Raw genomic sequence first — 14,658 nt, 5'->3', positions numbered from 1 at the left:
GGTATACAATCTAAAGAGTCTTTCTTCTACATGTGTATGGATTTCTTTGCATTCAATAAAATCATGTAGACATGTCATCTTAATAAATTAATGAGAGATCCCTGTATTTGTGACATAAATAACTTGAGGAAAATGAATTGATTTTTATATATTCCCATTGATTTAGATGCTCAAATGGTTTTGGTCTTTCAATCTTTAAGAGACTATTATTGTTTGTTTATAAAAAACCTAATTGCTTTTAATCCTTGAAGCTTGGGACATTTGAAAAGTCACAAGAAAGATAGCAACCATAAATAAAGCAATAAAGGATATATTTAGAGTTGTTTGAAAACAAAAATATTAACTAGTGCTATATCTACAATGTAGATTTTGGAAACATTTAAAGCAATTGTAGCTAACTAACCATAATTTGTACTTTTGATATTTGGGTATATGTTCTAAAGGCCATCACTTTCATGTCTGTATGGATTTTTTGTATTAAAAAAGACCATGTGGACATGCCCTTTTTCCATAAATGAATGAGAGATACCTCTATTTGGAACTTAAATAACTTGACGATAATGAATTGATTTGTATGATTTAGATGCTCATAGGTTTTTAGATTTCAAGTCTTTAAGATACTACCAAAATTATAATGGGCACGCCATCAACCATAAATATACCAGTGAAGGTTATATTTGGAACATAAGTGGACTAGAATGGCTTGATTTTCTAAATTTTATGAGATCTTCACTTGACGCACTACTCGCCCATCTGGTGCATCTTTTTGTGGATGCATTTTTGAATTGAAGGAACTTATACATATCATCTTCCCATACATGAATGAGAGCTGACTATATTCTAATTATTAGATAATTTGCATAGCGTCAATTGATTTGTGTATATTCCTATTGATGTAGGTGCTTATTTGGGTTTAAATTTGTAATCTTTGAGAAACTATGGTTGTTTGTATGTAAGAACAATGAGTATTCACAATATAAAGGAGATAGGACATCAACCATAAAAATCAGTAATGTATGCTACCTTTTAGCATAGATCATTGCACTAAAATGTGAAAATTAACAAACGTCTCCACTCGAATCGTCACCTCAATCGAACACAATCACTCAAAGAATGGTAATCCTCGATGGCTGATAGGGCCCGAAAATAACCCTTCAACCCACGGAACAACTTTGAGGAAGGATAGCTACTAAAGAAGAAGTGTTCATAGGAATGAGGAAGAGGGAGAGAGAGGGGCAAGGGGGAAGTCCTTCGAAGGAGGTTGTGTAGAACCAATCCAAGGGAGGTTGCAAGAGGGGGTAGCAGCCATAGATGCTACTGTGAAGCAGCATGATAGCTTGTAGTAGGCACCGAAGTTGGGGGGGGGGGGGAGGGAGGGAGGGGAGCAAGAGAAATAGAACAGGGAGGGGGAAGGGGCAGGGGGGTTGAGCAGAAAATGGGGGAAAGGGGCACAAGAATAGAGGTGATGGGGAGGCAAGGGGTGGAGCTAGCAATTCATCCTAAGCAAGGAGACTATCTCTTAAGGGGTGGAGCTAGCAATTCATCCTAAGCAAGGAGACTATCTCTTTCATTCTTTGATAACCCTATCTGTTTCCTGTCAATAGATTCCCTTATGAGGTGAGTTTTACTTTATTTTCTAAGATATCTTCCCTTGGAAAATTTTCATGAGGGAATGATAAGTGGAAAAGTATACTCATTCTAGCTTTTCTCTTATCCACCTCAATCAGATTTCTAGAAGAATAAAGTCCCAATGGTCAATGAAGTCTAGAAATTTCCCATAAGCTAATATTGCCATTGCTGGAGAAATTATACAAGGGGCCTTTTTTAAGGTTCTGAAAAGAATTCCATTTACCTTGCGTAGTGAGACCTTTTAGTTGTTAGACATACTTTTTCATCAACTATCCCATTGAAAAATTTCAATTTCATATCCATTTGAAAAAAAAGAAGTTATGATGAGCTATCAAAGAAAATAATGTATGGATTGATGTAGTAGGAATGAAATTGTAATCAATATCTTATTCTTGAGAAATAATTCAATTGAATTGTTTACATTACTAAATTCCATGCTTGAGATAGAAAATACGGATATCCCCTCACATGAGAGGCAATAGCTTGAGCAGCAGGTACTACAAAAAGGTCTTCTTAGATCTTGCTTGTGACTTTGGACTAGCTGCAAACCATGGGGAACGTTGCCCATTTCTTCTAGCTGGCGGCACACAATGGTCTCACCATGGCTGATGCAGATGAGTAAGGATGGTACCTATCACTCTTTGCAAAGCAAGAAATCAAGAGACCATCTCACATTACTTGCGGAGTTGCCCTTTCTCCTATTGTTCAAAGTTTAATTTGCAACAAAACCACCAACATAACCACTCAATGTTGTTATACAAAGGGATAGAATGCCTTCAATAACTGATATGGCCAATCAAGGAACGTTTAAACACAAATTTTAATTTATGAAAACCACCAAATTTTGCAGGAGTTTACTCAGAAGTTTTCATTCCTGTACTGCAAAGAGCTAAATGACTTTCAATGCAAAATTTGAGAACTAGAAGCACGAGTGAAATGGAGGAAATGACCTCTCGCACACAAGCTAGAGACTGAGACCACAATCGTGGTAATGCACCCTCACATCCAGACCTTCAGTCACCAGTGGTGCCAAAGATATTAGCAGGGAACTAATACACACGCTCCAATGTAGAGACTGGATGGAGAAAGACTACAATCACAGTAATATTATCACTACTCCCACGTTCAACAGCTTCAGTTGCCAATCGCTTAGAAGACATGGTAGGTTCCTTGACGGTATTCTTTACGAACGAAATAGCTTCCTCGTTACTGACTTTATCCCAGAGTCCATCACTTGCTATAATCTGAGAATGAAAACCAAGGGCTCATGTTCTGTTAGCACCTAAGTTTACGAGTTCAATTCATGACAACATCAAAGGACCAACACACAACGAGATCTTTACGCATGCCTGCATTCAAAGTAGGCATGCATGCCAGAGGTTCCATCAAGCACAAAGACAGCAGACACCTGGATTCTGAATGCTTGTTCAAACATGATGTCCCTCTGAGGTTTAGTTAATCTCTTTTTCTGAACGATGCTACTGTTACATAACTACTTACTTTATATTGAAAAACCATGTATTGACTCACCAAAAATTCATCATGTGCTGTCAAATTGACCTCTGTAACCTCTGGTTCAGCAGTGACTGCGGGCTTCAAGTCATCATCACCAATGGAACGAGTGACCTGATAACAAAGGATGCACAGAATGGAAAGATCAACATGCAAGTCAATCAGCCTAGTAATGTTTATTAAACATGAATCAATACACACCTGGAGAGCCGCAGTGCCAACGCGCCAAGTGTCTATCTGCCACTTCACTTGGCCACCTAGCCTGACTACCCGTTCTCTCTCCATAAGGCAGCTGGCTGTATGATCCTTCAACTCAAAGACAACAACAAAATCACATCTCAAATCAACTTCAAATTCTCACAAAACAAATAAATCAAGCAAAATCCCACCCAGCATACCTTGCTTAGAGCCTTTGCCTCGCCATCTCTACACAAGACTGTCCTACAGTCACCAGCATTGGCCACCAAGAGCAAATTGTTGACAAACAATGCTGCAGCAGCTGTGCAGCCAGGATGCCAATCCTCACCACCCTTCTTTCTCTGTCGCTTAATCTCAAGCTCACGACGAAAGGTCACATCTGTTTCAATGAAAGCAGCTGAAAAAGCCTCTGAGAGGCTGCACAGCAGCATGAGCATTATGATAGTCTCAATCATATAAATTTGTAGCCTAACTACGTCATTGTTCAATGGTATAAGTTACATGCTTGACTTCACAATGACAGGATTTGTTACATAGATCATGAAGAGGCATGCAACAGAATAGCTACTCTAACATGTTTTCCCCCTCTCATATGATAGAAGTAAATTTAGAAGACACGAGACATGTGAAGACTACCAGATGGGGTTAAAAAGTGGGACTATCATGCGCTTACATGCAACCATGACCCACATTCCACCTCTGGTATGCATATTTGTGCTGGTATTAGAAGCATAGGCTTGACATCAAATCTGCTTCACTGTAACATACCTGGTATCTGCCTCTGCTGTTGTTAACAAATGGTTTGGAATGGCATGAGCAGCGTACTCTGCCGCCTCCGGCCCTGGTCAATGTTTAACTTTGAGTAAACGAGCTGTCTATTCGTCCCTGGTAGAAACCTAGCAAAAAAGCCTGTTTGACTATTGAAGTACATTCCATTGCAAGCATTTGCAAAACATATATATGTCGTTTACAGTTCACTATTGCCCATCCTACCTGAAGATGTCTGTCCTAAATGATAAAAGGTTTTGTAAGAGCCAACTAGGCAGTATGCAGGCTCAATTTGCATTGAGGGCCTGAGTATACTTGCATCTCCACAACATCAAAAATATTTCGTCCTGAAAATTTAGGAGTTCATGGAATTTTAGTAAATTTTTATTTAATTTGCACATAGGACTGTCACCGTTTGTACATATTGTTATGTCCATGACAGGACTAAATGGAGCCTAGGCTAATCAAAGCCAAGGACAGACTAACCTGGATCTTGGATAAGATCTAAGGTTAAAGCCTGGTCTAACTCAGGGTTAGGAATAATCTAGAGTTGTGACCAGAGCATGATGAGGTCTAGATCCTATGGATAGAGCTGGCCTGATAAAGGCGTGGCATGGCTGAGCTAAAACTCAGCAGAAAGTCAAGTAAAGTTACTTTAGGCATAAATGCTACAGCTAAAGATAGCCAAGGCCTGGCCTATAAGCATAGGCCAGGGCTCATTAGCAGGGGACCGAGTCTCTGGATGGAGACCTGCTGGCCTAAGAGCACAGCTAGAGGAAAGGGCGTGTGGCATGGGACGTAGACCTGCTGGCCTGGGAGCAACAGCTAGAGGAAAGGGCATGTGGTATGGGACTCATGTCTGCTGGCTGGCTATCTGCGGTGTTCTAAACCTCGGAAGGTTAGCTGCTAGTAGGGGTTGTTTGCGGGTGTGTCCTGTGGTTTGATTGTACTATGGTTCAAAGCTGTACCTTACTAGGGTCTGGGGCTGGCCAGACCTGGTTAGGAAATGTTTCATTTGGTATCAGAGCCAGCTTAAAGCTGTGTGGAGTCCTGTTGCTGTGAGGGAAAATGTGAATTCCCTTGGGTGTGTTGCTAGCAGAAGCTGCTGGGAGAGGATTGAGAAAATTCCTAGATGGGCAAGCATAGTTTCAAAAGCATCTCTGTGGTTGAGTCGAAGCTGATTTCAAGGATTTTGACACCTTGAACTGAGCTACAATTTGCAGCAAGGGTGTGGCAGAGAGTTCTGCAACGCTCCTTTTTGCTAGCACTGTATTTTTTGGCTTCAATAGTTCCTGCAGAGGGATTGTGCGTCCTGGACTGTCCATGCTGGTATACGAAGCTTTTCACTCTTGTCTGTCAATAGCAAATTAGTGCTGGTAGATAATTGAACAAACGAATAAGGTTGTTGGATTCAAAGCTCAGAGCAGCCTGGAATAGCCTGGTTGCTGTTCCTGAAGGCTGGTCATGCTGCAACATTGCTGCAGCAACATGTTGGCATTAACAGGTAGAGAATTTGCTGATAGAGAGATTTGGGGCTGAGTAGAGCCTGAGATGTGGGCAGAGAATTTGCTGATAGAGAGATGTGGGGCTGAGTAGAGCCTGAGCAGGATCTACCAGGACTATTTCGCCTCTTTTGTGGAAGAGGAGAATCTGCAACGAATGTTACATTGTTTATTTGAGTTGTGTTCACTTTGCGGTCATGCACGCAGTTGTGAACTGCAGCTAGGCCTCTGTCTATGGCCTTGCGTATTAATGACTAGAATGCCTAAACTGGGACATGCAAAGATGAATTGCTGGTTGCATGCTGTATTGGTTCAGTGCGCTGGAGGATTTATAGGCATGTGCCTGTAATTAGTGGTTGCATGGAGTGCATGCAGGACAAGTTCAGCCAAAGAATAGCGCTAAAGGTATGTAATCTCAGTTCTAAAGGCTTGGTTCTAATTGATGAATGGAAAAGGGCTAAAGTTAGTTTATCTTTTGCTAATTTTACTTAGAATTTCTAAAAGTTTGTAGCTTTCAGCTAAAAGTAAGGGCTAAGTCTAATTCTAGCTTTTAAAGCTAAAATTGAGCCTTTGCCTCACTTAGGAACCCCCAGCTCTATAAATTTTGGTGGGCTTTGCAATAACAGATTGTAAATCGGCTATTTTCTTACAGCCATATCACTTGGCATACTCACCATTTGCTGTCTGCAATTTCGCCAATTGCTGCCAGCATGGCAGCCGCTTACTGCCTGGAACTCCACCAAAGTAATCGCCCTGCTGTGCTATTGCTTTGTCGCTGAGCATCTTGCCAAGTATCGATTGATTTCACAAACAGCTGATCGTCTATCCAATACTGAGCAATCTCCATCAGCTGAACTGTGCCGTGAGATCCGCTGGGTGTTTATTGAGCGACACTATCTGTTTGCTGCACTGGGACTGTCGCTACTCTTCAGTTCTCTCCACATTAAAGTGAAGGCTGAGTGAGCATACCTGGAAGGGCTCTTTGATTCTAAGTGGCTTGTTCCCTTAAAGCTGTGGCCGAACACAGTAATTAGGCAGGAGAATTGTTGACAACACTGCAAAGCAATACTGTACGCAATGTTCTACCACATGCAGATAGTATATTATATGTAGTTCCCCTGCCTTGCGTAGAAAGCTACCTTTTGTAAGATTCACCCATGAATTACTACATCATAAATCCTACCTATAATACTCCTTCAAGATTTGACCATTTATGGCAAGAGAACATCAGGGAAGTGATCGCACACCAAGGCTGGATTACTTTATAACAGAGCTGGAAGATGAGGCCACCTCGCAGCTTAGGCGTAGGAATCGGATCTCATTATACGAGAAATAAAGGCCCTGCAAGAGGAGCTGAGAGCCACTGCTGTGTGGATTAGCAGCAGTGATGAGGAGACTGAGGATGGGTTCCACAAATGGATTAAGATGAATGAGAAACCAACCGCACCTAAAACAAAGTAATTATTGAAGTCCCATTGTAATAATCCACCAATTTGTTTTTTGTGGGTGGAATAGTATCAAATTTCGCTACCTGAATGTTTTTGTCCATTAATTGTTAGCCACTTTGTAATATTGTATTTTGAATTCTCATTCAATATTTGATCTCCTTTCCAAGCAAAAGTTTTCAGTTTTTAAACGCTTAATTGTGCTTAGGAAAGTTTAAAACTATCTTGTGTTCCAAACAGAATTTAAGAAGTATTGAAAAGTTTGATCTTTGGTCAAGAACTGTTGTACAACTTTTGGTTATCCCACTGTAAAATCATTTCTTGGCCAATCACCCTCTAGGTGGATTCCTGTGGTATAATTGCGGCCAAGATTGTGATTGGATGGTCGTGATTTGACTAATCAACCAAAAATGGCAAAGTCACATCTCTCTAGTGATGGTGACTTGAACAGTGTGCGGATGGCTAACCTGCTCTTCTCTATGTGATATCATTTTAAGTTATGTAATTGAAGACTTGACCTTCACCGATGACATGACTTTAATTGTTCACGTAAATCTTTCAATCAACTATGCTATCCTGGAGTGAGGATCCACTTGGATAGCAGGCGGATTGCAAAGGGAACTTCTTAAGCTCAGTTCTCCTAGTGCTTTGGATTGAGCACAGGATTGGAACACTCAATAAATATGGAACTATGAATTCATGTATCCTCTACATAAATGCTAAGAATTGTTGCTACAAGTGGTTTTAAGTGACCCCATCTTGTGAGACATCATGGGTATGATTTCCCGTTGGTTAAAGAAAGAAAAGAAGACGACTCCTTCGTAAAGGAACCCTCCCAGTGGCCTAGAGGTAACTCTAGTAAGAGTTGACCTTAAGGACGAAGCTAGGCAAAGTCAAGTTGTGTACTCGGCTGAGTTTCTACCCACACCTCTCCCTCATGGCCATGGTATTGTGATACAGCTCTGGGATCCCTTATGTTTATCTTCAAGGGAGGGAGAACGGAGAAATATGAAATGATTTTCTAGAATCTAGCAATAGATTCAAGGATCCTAAAAGGATTCCACTAGACCTTGATTTGAACATGGATCCAACAAAGGTCTACACTTGATGATCCAGATAGATCATCCTGAGGGGTGATCTATGGTGGTATGGGGCACTACAGATACTATTGCAAATGCATCAGAATTCCTATCTGGCAGGGAATTCAGGACCATTACCGAGGGGGCCCCTAACATTAATAATTGGTATAAGGTTCAAATGTTTAGCAGTAGCAAAGATGATCACTTTGCTAAGAGCTAATGAAGTTCCAGTTGAGAACTTCAGTTGCTTGATACCTTGGAGTATCTTGCATTGTCTATTGGAAATTGTGTCTGAAAAGGCATACCCAATGAGTTGTTGTTACCCAATGGGCTGTCGAGTAAGGTGACTAGTAACTTATTGAATGATTTTTTATAAGTGAGTCACATTCAACTTTTTGTTCAGAAAGTTATATAGTGCTGTAAACTGATTTCATCATCTGTCAGGTGCATTAAATTCGTTTATGTTCCTACATGTATTCACATGGATTCTGAGGGATTACAATTCAGATACTACCGTACCAGTGCCAGACTTGAAAATCAGATTTGGAACACCTCACTTAGGGGAGACTTGTTACAGGTAAGTGTCAGACTTGAGAATCAGATTTGGAACACCTCAATTGGGGGAGACTTGTGTCAGGTGTACAGGAATGCCTCAAACACCTCAAACAATTGGAGGCACTTGATGATTGAGCTAGCACAATATCGTTCAAAAGGGATTAGGTTGGTCCTGCTGACTGTCTGTATTTGCAAAAATATTCCATTCTCTGCCTTCTTTAGCCTCCCAGCTCAGCCTCCACCATTTATATTACCAAGAGATTTGGAATTAAAGAAGGAATACTGCTCTGCATATTTTGGAAAAGAAAGGCTGAAATGCTGCTAGCATGCATGGCAAACTCTGGAAATCCACTGCATACAGCTAGCTTGGCTTAATAGTGGAGAAGGCACTCTAACCTCGATGCCCATCCAAAACACCAAACAAATGAATGTGGCTGGCTCCTCCAAACTGAGGAAGAAGAAAACAGGTATCCTCCATTTTCTGTCTGCCTCCACATGTGGCAAAAAAACCCCAGGACAATGTCGGGGTGTAAGCCACATCCGAGGACATCTGCCAACTCGAACCCAAGACAGGAGAAATCTTTTGTTCGTGACAACTGTTATGTTTAGGCCAGTCCAAGTCACGATTGTTCATTTCCATGCCTGCATCTGAAGACACTTCACGAGGATCAAGTCTCTCTCTCTTATTATCTTCACAAACTTCAGGTTTCCATACAGATGAAATCTCTTGCAGCCTTTTTACAACTTCAGCAAAAGAAGGCCGCAATGTTGGTTCCTCATTCCAGCAATGCTCAATCAATGATGACAAATCACATGGAATGCCACATTCAGGGCCAGCAAGAACAGGACGCAATCCCGAGGTGATAGCGGCACTCAACTGCTGCTCTGTGTAATTCATCTCCAATACTGTATGTGCCTGCAGAGAGCAGAATATGATGGTAGTGAAAAGGTGATCCAGCCTCAAGGTTCTCTACAGGACATGAATTGCAAAAGAAATACTTTCCAGGTTTATGCACAGAAGGCCTACCTGAGCTTCTGTTCGTCGGTCAGTGTATGGCACAACACCTGTTGCAAGTTCACTGCACAAAGTTGGCATTGCCTTAGATATTTAGGAAATCCTTTTGAAACACAAAGCGTAGTGCTTTTTCAGTAATACTATTTGTATTCCAACTCATGACAACGCTTGCATAATTCTGAATGAGGTGTTTTCAATCTAGAATAAACAGTAAGATGCATGGCTGCACACAGATAAGACACTCAAAGATTCCAACATACAAGAAATACAACGCTTGTACAAGATGACAAACTTCATAAAGTTGATATAGCAAGACACTTTTCTTATAGAAAAACTTACACTTTTATAATCTATCTTTATGGTGACACTCCCAGCACATGAGAACTACATTAGTAACTGTGGAAATAGTGAGAGAGGAGACACTACCGAGACCCAACCCTAGATAAAGAGCAAACAACTATAATGTAGATCTAGGGAGTATAATCTCACAAATCGTTTTGTCTTGAAGCATGCACCAACTTTATTGTATCAACCACTGCTAGCCTATACACTGTATCATCTCTTATACCACGTGCAACAATTCCATATTGATTGGACAGACATCATGCATTTCTTGTTATCAAAGAGAACCTTGAACTTTTGATTAGTGATTCTCGACACGATTATCAAATTCTTGGCTAGTGTCGGTACATATAACACTTGACAAATCTCTCCATCAATCAGATTCACTGTGTTATCTCTAACGCATTCAATAGGTAATTTGCTGTTTTTTAAGCTTTCTCATCTAATACTACTCTGATACCTGAGACAAGACTCCAAAACTTCCTGCCAACTGGGATATTCTTGACTCTACATTTCCAGAGGTGAGAGTTGTTCCCATTGAAGATCATGGTCTCTGAAACTCGGATGTTAGTTGTCGATACCATCTCTCAATGCTCAGCACTCCCTAGTGTATTTGCTCACAACTGTCCTCAATGTGTAGTATTTTCTCACAATTGTCCTTGATCATGCAATCCGAGTGTTGAGATTCACCTTGTTGCTAAAGTGTCTTCTGCCAAATACAAATCAGTTGTTGAACCTTCAATTGTGCTGAAAAATTGCCTCCGAACTTCTAGAAATACCTTCAGATTTTTCTTCTTGACAACACCTTTTAGTTAAAATTTGCTTTATAATGCCCTTTTAGGAAAAGCTAAATAATGCTTCAAAAAATCTTGCAATCCTTCAGACTTGGTAAGAAAAATGGCCTTTCAAAATGGCTCTTGACAGCTTTGGATATGTCTTTTAAGTGGACCAAAGGATGTGAGTAATAAGGACTATTATATGTAAAAGGTATTAGACACTAATTGGCTTTAGGATAATCATGAAATGCTTTAAAAGGGCAATGTGTGAAGGGTTTTTAGGGCTTTGCTATTGGATGTATAAGAGGCTTTTGGTACTACAAAGGATGTTGTAGAAAGAGAGATTAAAAATTGGGTCTTGGACACACAAATATGGGAAGACCTAGGTGGAAGGAGTCATCCACAAGCTAGCCACGTGAGCAGCACTGTAGGTTGCCACATAGGCTGCCACATGGTCGACTGTTTAAGGTGGGCTGAAGCTCAGGTAGAAGGCTAAGCTGTGAGCAGCATGCAGCAAGAACAGGGTGTCTGGTACAGCAGCAGGTACAGGGTGTACAGCGGCAGTGCAGGTCTTCTTGAAGCTCACTGAGGAGCACACAACCAAAGGAGTGCAAGGACAGAAGGAGGAGCAGAGTTTGTACTCACCATAGAGCATCCAGGGCAACAGACTGCTGCCGGTTTTGGGATCTCTAGTGAAGTTTTCTGTAAAGGCGTTTGACTACGATTTGTGCAATGTATTCTAAGGCATTTTTTGAACTGCTCTAATATTGTCTATCTATTAAGTTTGGTGTTTGTGAGTACCATCTTGTGGACACATAAGTTGATAGCATTCCCTTCTCCTCTCTAAGATTCTTCCGTTGCACACACACGTTATCCATCTACTATTTCCACTGCATGGAGAAACTAGCCATAGGGACTAGGTTTTTATAACATGGTATCAAAGACACAGATTCCTATCTGGAGAGCTGTGAAGCCCTGAAGTGTATGCCTTGGTCATTAAGCCATCCAGTAAGAGATCAACTTCAACAACTAAAAGAGGAAGGTGACTTCTGATCGGTAAGGTGTGACAAGAAGTCAATGTGTGCATAAGAATTCCCTTTGAAGTAAAACCTCACAGGTCCAGATGGTGACCCACATACCGATGCCAATACCATACCAAACTTTGGTTCGACGGGGAAGCTAAATGGGTCAAATTACCTTATGTGAAAGATCAGATTTGGAGTCACATAGTTGCATGGGGATTGTGGGATATAATTTAAGGATGAGATCCCAAATGGGAGGATCGACAGAATGCGTCAGGGAGGCAAACATGGCAGCAAATCTGGATGAGGTAAAAGAATAAATGTAGAAGGATGCTGATTCATTAGCAATGATCGTCAGGACAATGGCAGATTCGCTGCTTCCGCACATTCCAATGGCAGAGGCCTCACCTGAGGCATGGACAATCCTGGAACATTTTTATGAGACGGTGAATACCGGCTGCATTGTAATGCTGCAAAACCAGCTATTCACGTGGCATATGGATGAGGGTGACCAAGCAAGTGATCATATAGTCAAAATAAAAATCTTCAAGGATCAAGGGGCCATTGTAGGTCAGAAGGTGGACAGCAATTAGTTCACCATTCTCATGTTGAGTAAACTGCCAAGAAGCTTGACTGGTTAATGACTTTTGAGGAGCTTGGTCCCTTGTTGATCCAGGAGGAAGCAAGGCAGAGGCTACGTGAGGATGATGGCAGCAAGAAAGCCTTCAATGAAGTAAACAGAGGGGCAAGCTAGGGAAAGGTAAGGCTAACTGAGGGCGGAGACTCTTCCAGAGGAGACAAGAAGAAGAAAAGACTGGACATATGGCAAGAGATTGCCAGAAGAAAAAGGCCCATCAAAAGAGGACGCAAGAGCAAAAGTCGAAGGGACAAGAACCTGAAAAAGATTCAGCTCATATGGTAGAAGGTGAGTTGTTCTTGGTGACTATACCCTATAGCACCTTGACAAGATGCATAGATCCACGTCTGACAGTGCTCATGTCCCAAGATAGAGCAATGGTCAAAGAATCTACGATAAGGGGGACAGTATATGTTGCTCAAAGCATGTTAAGGACAAGGTTGTATCCTTCATAGAGGATGACGAAGATGATGACTATTCTGAGATGGATGTTGGGTTGGTAACTTGCACTGACTTGAGCATTGGCTCCAAAACTCACTAGTGTGCTAATGGGAGTACTTCAGGTACTTGGCTTGTTTTGATAGCAAGCAACAAACCAATCTCCTTGTATTTATCTGATGATTACAATAGTATGATTGGCACTCAATATAGTGAAAAGCTTTCAGACTGGTACATGAGGAGCTTTCTTAACAGAGGCACTTTCTGCTGGTTCGTGGACCTTGTTGGTATGGGTAGCTCTATGGAATAGGTACTTACAAGTGATACTGATGATAAACACTTCTCAAGAAGGACCAAAGGCATCTACATACAAAGTATTACTTTACCTTGGTGTCCTCACAGCTTGAACTTGAGAGCAGCTCACTTAGAACTTGTCTGGAGAAAGCCTGGAGTAATTTCAGTGTTTCTAGATGGATATTGTGCATCATGCAAGTTGCATAACGGGTTGAAACACACCCACGGGACTTGTTGATTTTCAGGGTCTGGTTGGTTTTCAAATTCAGAGGGGGACAACTGGAAGTACCCAGAGATTGCACCTGAATTATATGGTGACCACGCATGTTTGTGATGACAGGTGACAGTGCCATTAGAGGATGGTGTTGTGGTTATACCTATGTTGGTTCTTGAGTTCCAAGGAGATGGACGTGGAGATAAACCGTATGTTGGTATCAGAATTTCATTGCAACACATATCTCAAAGTGTTCCTGGGAGCTTCTAAAAAGGAGCAAAGGGAGCAAATATCTCTTTGGGTCATTTAGGACCCACAGTGTGACAATGAGAGGGGGTGTTGGAAATTAGGATCCAATGTCCCACCTCTAAGCCCCCACATGAGGAGAGCACAAGGACATGGTATCAAGATAAGATTGAAAGCTTCTAGACTCTGATGTTTGTGCATCAAGTTTAGATGCCACATGGGCAGATCTAGGTCGAAGGAGTCATCCACAAGACAGCCACGTGGGCAGCATTGTAGGTTGACACGTGGGCTGCCACATGGTCCACTGTTCAAGGTGGGCAGAAGCTCAGGTGGACGATTACGTGTGAGCAGCATGTAGCAAGACCAAATGTGTCTGGTACAACAGGTACAAGTTGTATGACGGCAGTCACAGATCTGCTTGAAGCATTCAGTGTTGTTGTGGATATGTTGCAAACAAGTGTGGCTACTGTGCAGAAGCATGCAGTGCCAAACGCTTTGGAAATGGAAAGAATGGTGGACTGTTGCAGGGCCAAGAAGGCTACAGCAGGCTAGTCGGCAGTTTAGCAGGGCTAGAAAGGCTGCAGCAGGGTTGAAGCAGGAGTCAGCAACTTATGCACCGACAAGGGAACAGAGCAGTCCCTGGAGGAACAGGTCGGCAGTACAAGACAGGGCCTTATATAGGCCTAGGGGGGCAGTCGGATCAGCAACAAACTGGATCGGCCCAATTACTGGCTGGTCGGTTGACCTATAGACTGGGTTGGCCAGTCCGGAGGCCATAAAACCTTCTACAAAATGCCCGATTGTGGGGGGTCATTGTTGCAATTCACGAGTTCACTCTCTCAGCATTCCAGCCCATTCTAGTGTGCAGACCAACAAGCCGTTAGAGAGAAAAGGAGTGGAGGAGTGCAGCAGCAGAGGTTCTCACACGATTCAGACTGGAAGCATCCTTATGACTTGTAGCAAATCTCCTACAGCCGGTAGGAGAG

The 14,658-nt window shown here is 41.9% G+C and overlaps 1 protein-coding gene across 5 annotated transcripts in view; it reads right to left on the bottom strand.

The window, feature by feature from the left end:
* Window positions 1–2,158: 2,158 nt before the first annotated feature.
* The window catches only part of LOC147896691 (protein kinase family protein / protein phosphatase 2C (PP2C) family protein), a 32,636-nt gene continuing 20,136 nt past the window's right edge, over window positions 2,159–14,658 (bottom strand). For 4 of the 5 annotated variants that reach the window (XM_087381238.1, XM_087381240.1, XM_087381241.1 and 1 more), the window contains 6 exons: window positions 9,716–9,767; window positions 9,085–9,604; window positions 4,108–4,180; window positions 3,540–3,756; window positions 3,160–3,447; window positions 2,159–2,873 (listed from right to left, as the gene is read on the bottom strand). In XM_087381238.1, the coding sequence (XP_087237364.1) occupies window positions 2,679–2,873; window positions 3,160–3,447; window positions 3,540–3,756; window positions 4,108–4,180; window positions 9,085–9,604; window positions 9,716–9,767 (1,345 nt within the window). In that variant the 3' untranslated portion in view covers window positions 2,159–2,678. The remainder of the gene's footprint in view (window positions 2,874–3,159; window positions 3,448–3,539; window positions 3,757–4,107; window positions 4,181–9,084; window positions 9,605–9,715; window positions 9,768–14,658) is intronic. The other variant, XM_087381239.1, reaches the window with a different exon arrangement.

The sequence above is a fragment of the Dipteris shenzhenensis genome, chromosome 11 (genome assembly GCF_047967505.1).
Source record: "Dipteris shenzhenensis isolate YYH24624 ecotype China chromosome 11, Dip_SZ_1.0, whole genome shotgun sequence".
In the NCBI taxonomy this organism is placed as follows: Eukaryota; Viridiplantae; Streptophyta; class Polypodiopsida; order Gleicheniales; family Dipteridaceae; genus Dipteris; species Dipteris shenzhenensis.
Note: the sequence above shows the minus strand (reverse complement) of the source record. Positions and strands in the feature narration are given on the sequence as shown.